Source organism: Procambarus clarkii, chromosome 33 (assembly GCF_040958095.1).
Source record: "Procambarus clarkii isolate CNS0578487 chromosome 33, FALCON_Pclarkii_2.0, whole genome shotgun sequence".
NCBI classification, from domain to species: domain Eukaryota; kingdom Metazoa; phylum Arthropoda; class Malacostraca; order Decapoda; family Cambaridae; genus Procambarus; species Procambarus clarkii.
In genome coordinates, this window is record NC_091182.1 from 37,658,034 (window position 1) to 37,664,259 (window position 6,226).

Below are 6,226 nucleotides of genomic sequence, written 5' to 3' on the forward strand. Positions count from 1 at the left end.
ACAGCTGCCAGGAGGTAGTGAGCAGGTTGTGTTGCGTCCTGGGGACAGCAGCCAGGAGTTAGTCAGCAGGTTGTGTTGCGTCCTGGGGACAGCTGCCAGGAGGTAGTGAGCAGGTTGTGTTGCGTCCTGGGGACAGCAGCCAGGAGTTAGTCAGCAGGTTGTGTTGCGTCCTGGGGACAGCTGCCAGGAGGTAGTGAGCAGGTTGTGTTGCGTCCTGGGGACAGCAGCCAGGAGTTAGTGAGCAGGTTGTGTTGCGTCCTGGGGACAGCAGCCAGGAGGTAGTCAGCAGGTTGTGTTGCGTCCTGGGGACAGCTGCCAGGAGTTAGTGAGCAGGTTGTGTTGCGTCCTGGGGACAGCAGCCAGGAGTTAGTCAGCAGGTTGTATTGCGTCCTGGGGACAGCAGCCAGGAGTTAGTGAGCAGGTTGTGTTGCGTCCTGGGGACAGCTGCAACTCGCACCTGTGACAAAAAAGAAACACTTTTGGTTCACATGCTTCTGTAATCTTTCACATAAAAACTAAAATAAGGAATGAGGAAGATTCACCTTCGTGAATACCGGGAAAGTTGTTCTTAAAAAGTTGTATTTTTAATTCTGCCTCCTGGGGAAGGTCAGTACTTGAAGGTGACCTTGATATAGGCCTAACATCTACAGGCCAGGGAAAGTATGCCTTGCCCCCCCCCCCCCGCCAAGTTTCTTGGAAAGTGCAGAATTGGCAACGCCGCATTTGTTGTTATGGTAGTAATAGGTCAAGTTATGAATGACGAGGCGCTTTGTAACGACGAGTCTCATTGGTCAGAACACCTCTCAATACTTTACATAACTCTCTGCCATTCACAGGAAAATATAATGTATATAAATTAATATATTTATATTTGTGACTAAGGGAGATGGCCCTACATAACTGAATTTACCTGAGGGCCACTAGTACTAGTGGCCTCCACGAAGACAGGAAGCCGGTGGCTTGTCAAAGGTCCTCCCCCATTATCCCTAAATGATCTTTTCCAGTTGAAATTTAAAATGAGCCCACAAGGTTCATTCTCAGATGTCTTTAGCCTCTTGGGATCATCCTTCAAGACGTTCTTTGTATCTCGGGTCCTTCCTACGGCGACTCGTCTAGCATTTTCTTTGTTCCAACTCTGCCTCCATGTTGGATATGATCCAACTCTGCCTCCATGTTGGATATGTTCCAACTCTGCCTCCATGTTGGATATGTTCCAACTCTGTCTCCATGTTGGATATGTTTTTTAACACACAAGAGTTTTTATATTCTTGTAAAGTCACTATCACGCTTATTGTTGCTGGCAGGTCCTTAATCTTAATTTTTCCCGGAGTCCGACCCGCCAAATCGTTTAACAACCAGGTACCCATTAACTACTGGATGAACAGAGGCTATAGTTAAGGATTGGCGCCTAGTCAATCCTCCCCGGCCAGGATACGAACCCCGGCCAAATCGTTCGCGAAGCGCGGGGCAAATGTGTTACCACTGCGCCACAGGGACTGTTATATGTAGAAAATACATCAATACAGTGTTAATACATCAATACAGTGTTATTTTGGAGTTTGTTTTTTGCAATGTTTGTTGGATAATTCCTGCAGTAGTGATGATCAATAGTGATGGTCAGTAGTGATGGTCAATAGTGATGGTCAGTAGTGATGGTCAATAGTGATGGTCAATAGTGATGGTCAGTAGTGATGGTCAATAGTGATGGTCAGTAGTGATGGTCAATAGTGATGGTCAGTAGTGATGATCAATAGTGATGGTCAGTAGTGATGATCAATAGTGATGGTCAGTAGTGATGGTCAATAGTGATGGTCAGTAGTGATGGTCAATAGTGATGGTCAGTAGTGATGGTCAATAGTGATGGTCAGTAGTGATGGTCAATAGTGATGGTCAGTAGTGATGGTCAGTAGTGATGATCAATAGTGATGGTCAGTAGTGATGATCAATAGTGATGGTCAGTAGTGATGATCAATAGTGATGGTCAGTAGTGATGGTCAATAGTGATGGTCAGTAGTGATGATCAATAGTGATGGTCAGTAGTGATGATCAATAGTGATGGTCAGTAGTGATGGTCAATAGTGATGGTCAGTAGTGATGATCAATAGTGATGGTCAGTAGTGATGATCAATAGTGATGGTCAGTAGTGATGGTCAATAGTGATGGTCAGTAGTGATGATCAATAGTGATGGTCAGTAGTGATGATCAATAGTGATGGTCAGTAGTGATGGTCAATAGTGATGGTCAGTAGTGATGGTCAATATGCTGGCTATTGTAGATTTGTGACAGCAGATTTAGTTCAGGGTCAATATCAAATATCATGTAGATGCAGTGGAGTCAAGATACAATAAAATAAGCGATTAAAAAACAGTAAAATACTAAATCTGGTGCAAATCTACTTGGAATAATTTTTACAAATTGCAGTATAATTTAGATCGATAATAAGCAATACTAAAAATAACAATTCTGCAACTGGAATAAAGGTAACAGCAAATAGCAGTACAGTGATACAATACAAATGATGAGACGAACAATATCAAATAGTGGGAATAAAGAAAAAACTAAAATTAAAATTAAAAACGTTTTGAATGGAAAGGCAGAAGTATAGTAGACTTTGGTTGTTAGATGACACTATGAGTTACACTCTGGGGCTGAGAGGTTGTGTGTTAGGGGAGACCCCAGGGATGACACTATGAGTTACACTCTGGGGCTGAGAGGTTGTGTGTTAGGGGAGACCCCAGGGATGGCGTTCACTTGGCATCTGGGGATATATAACCCACAGTCAGTGAGGAAAGATCTGAGGTGCATGAGGAAAGATCTGAGGTGCACGAGGATAGATCTGAGGTGCATGAGGAAAGATCTGAGGTGCACGAGGATAGATCTGAGGTGCATGAGGAAAGATCTGAGGTGCACGAGGATAGATCTGAGGTGCATGAGGAAAGATCTGAGGTGTATGAGGAAAGATCTGAGGTGCATGAGGAAAGATCTGAGGTGCATGAGGAAAGATCTGAGGTGCATGAGGAAAGATCTGAGGTGTATGAGGATAGATCTGAGGTGCATGAGGATAGATCTGAGGTGCACGAGGAAAGATCTGAGGTGCATGAGGAAAGATCTGAGGTGCACGAGGATAGATCTGAGGTGCATGAGGAAAGATCTGAGGTGCATGAGGAAAGATCTGAGGTGCACGAGGATAGATCTGAGGTGCATGAGGAAAGATCTGAGGTGCACGAGGATAGATCTGAGGTGCATGAGGAAAGATCTGAGGTGCACGAGGAAAGATCTGAGGTGCATGAGGAAAGATCTGAGGTGCATGAGGAAAGATCTGAGGTGCATGAGGAAAGATCTGAGGTGCATGAGGATAGATCTGAGGTGCATGAGGAAAGATCTAAGGTGCATGAGGAAAGATCTGAGGTGCACGAGGAAAGATCTGAGGTGCATGAGGAAAGATCTGAGGTGCACGAGGAAAGATCTGAGGTGCACGAGGAAAGATCTGAGGTGCATGAGGAAAGATCTGAGGTGCACGAGGAAAGATCTGAGGTGCATGAGGAAAGATCTGAGGTGCACGAGGAAAGATCTGAGGTGCACGAGGAAAGATCTGAGGTGCACGAGGAAAGATCTGAGGTGCACGAGGAAAGATCTGAGGTGCACGAGGAAAGATCTGAGGTGCATGAGGAAAGATCTGAGGTGCACGAGGAAAGATCTGAGGTGCACGAGGAAAGATCTGAGGTGCGCCTCAGTGGTTACTTCATAGGTTTTCCTAGTGTCAGACTTCTTAGCTAGTATTTTACCACCTCGTTCAAAACAATGTTTAATTGTCCCATTGGAATTTTTACGGATTTGACGCAGTTTAAAGAAATTTTTTTGTCTGTTTCTGGTCAAACATTGATTCATATAAACAGAGTTTTAACAGACACTGCAACTCTAGTAAGGTCTGATTTGCGTGAATCTAGTTTCATACAAATTCTGTTATTTACTCGAGGTGATTTGGTACCCACTCGATATGCTGCTTTGATGTCACTTGCTTGGATTTCATACTTCATCTTATCACGCAATTCCCGGATCACGATGGTAGCACAGTCCTCTCCGCCAGTTTCTTGGGGGAAATTACGTGAGGAGATAATGACAGATTCAAGGACATTTGGTTGGTCAAATTCGTCTTAAGTAACAATGTGTTGCTGCTGGAAGGTGTTGAAATGATTCTCAAACTTTTCCAACACTTCCTACAGTTTTCTAATGGTTTCTCCGGGTTGTAATTGTGTAACTGTGTCCCTGAGAGAGTTTACTTCCTGTTCAAGAAGGCCGACTATGGAAGACAGGTCTTAATTTTCCTTAAGTTTGGCTATAGCTTCGAGTTGCAGGCTCGTTATCAGGGTCAACTGCTCTTCGATTACCGTCACTTGGCCTTCAAGTATCTGGGCTAATAACCTGAACCATTGGTGTTCAGGGAAGTGCTTGAGGGGACAAGGGCCAGCAGCGTGTTTAAGGTGTTCCATGTGTTGATTATATTGTATCATGGCCCGAGTCGAACACGTCGATGATGCGTGCATCGTGATATAGATGCACATGTGTGTGTAACATCGTGATATAGATGCACATGTGTGTGTAACATCGTGATATAGATGCACATGTGCATGTAACATCGTGATATAGATGCACATGTGCATGTAACATCGTGATATAGATGCACATGTGCATGTAACATCGTGATATAGATGCACATGTGCATGTAACATCGTGATATAGATGCACATGTGCATGTAACATCGTGATATAGATGCACATGTGCATGTAACATCGTGATATAGATGCACATGTGCATGTAACATCGTGATATAGATGCACATGTGTATGTAACATCGTGATATAGATGCACATGTGTATGTAACATGAACAACTGTGTAACTAGCTTCAAACGATTGTACTCTGAGGGAGAACGCTATCAACATCAGAGCCCCGAGACCGTTCAACACTCTTCAACAAATATATATATATATATATATATATATATATATATATATATATATATATATATATATATATATATATATATATATATATACATCTTACGTTAACACAAAATAAGAGTGACACTGAAAATGTTTGCACTTAACACTACAACCTGCACACGAAGCATGAGGAGCCAAGCGTCGCGTCGAGGCTGCGCTGGAGAAGGTGCAACACAGGGCAACAAAAACAATTCCAGAGCTAAGTCACCTCTCGTATCAGGAACGGTTGAGGGCCACAGGTCTAACAACACTACATGACAGGGCGGATCTCATCGAAACCTTTAAAATAGTGAACAATTTGGACGATGTCGATCCGGACAATTTCTTGGAAAGTTCAGATGTAACACAAACAAGGAGCAACGGGTTCAAGCTCAACAAGCCACAATGGAGGATTGAGAACAGGAGAGGCTTTTTCACCCATAGGATTCTCCGTTAGTAGGGCAGTCATTGGTTCAGGAATATCCCTGCCCAATTCCGCCCCCCTCCCCCACCCCCACCCCAAAAAGAAAAATAACCCATGGAACAGCCTACCCGCCGAAGCCGTAAATCCCAAAACTCTGGTACCAATAAAGTACAGCTGGACAAGATCATCACGCCAAATGAGGGAACCTTCGACAAACCGCCGGCTTCCTGTCCTCGTCGAGGCCACTACTGTTAGTGGCTCTCAGGTAAACTATCACTTATGCAAGGATGCTTTCGGTAATTGGACGGACTCGATACATGTGCTATACCAGGTGTAGGACCCTGTCGGAAAATCCGACACCATTTAATATATCATACAGATAATAGCTGTGTTGTATAAACAAGTTACCCATAGAAAACGTAACTTGTAGTGGAATTACCGTTTAAAGAAAACGGGATATCATCACCACATACTATTATAATTCACCACCTATTATGGTGGGAATTATTCTTAAATACATTAGTCTTTGGACTTTACCATCATAAAACATCTCATATAAATTAACTTAATTATCAATATTAAAGTAGAGTAAATGTGACCCTTCTATCACTTTCTGAAATCTGGACAATGTAAGCCAGGCGTCAGTGAGGGAGGAAGGGGGTAGCCATTGTTGTGTCACATCCGAGACGCGTGGAGCAAATTCGGCTCCTATCATATCTGGACAATGTCGGCCAGGCGTCAATAGTATGGAGTGTTAGACGCAGCCATTGTTGAGACTAGACCAGAGGCTCACACGGGAGCAAATTCGGCTCCTGTTAAT

General features: G+C 43.7%; 1 protein-coding gene across 1 annotated transcript; it reads left to right on the forward strand.

Annotated features, from left to right (window-relative positions):
- Nucleotides 1-1,665: 1,665 nt before the first annotated feature.
- LOC138370806 (caldesmon-like) lies at nt 1,666-3,777 on the forward strand. Its single transcript, XM_069335409.1, has 2 exons — nt 1,666-1,681; nt 2,780-3,777. The coding sequence occupies exons 1-2, from the start codon at nt 1,666-1,668 to the stop codon at nt 3,775-3,777; spliced, it is 1,014 nt and encodes a 337-aa protein (XP_069191510.1).
- Nucleotides 3,778-6,226: the final 2,449 nt, after the last annotated feature.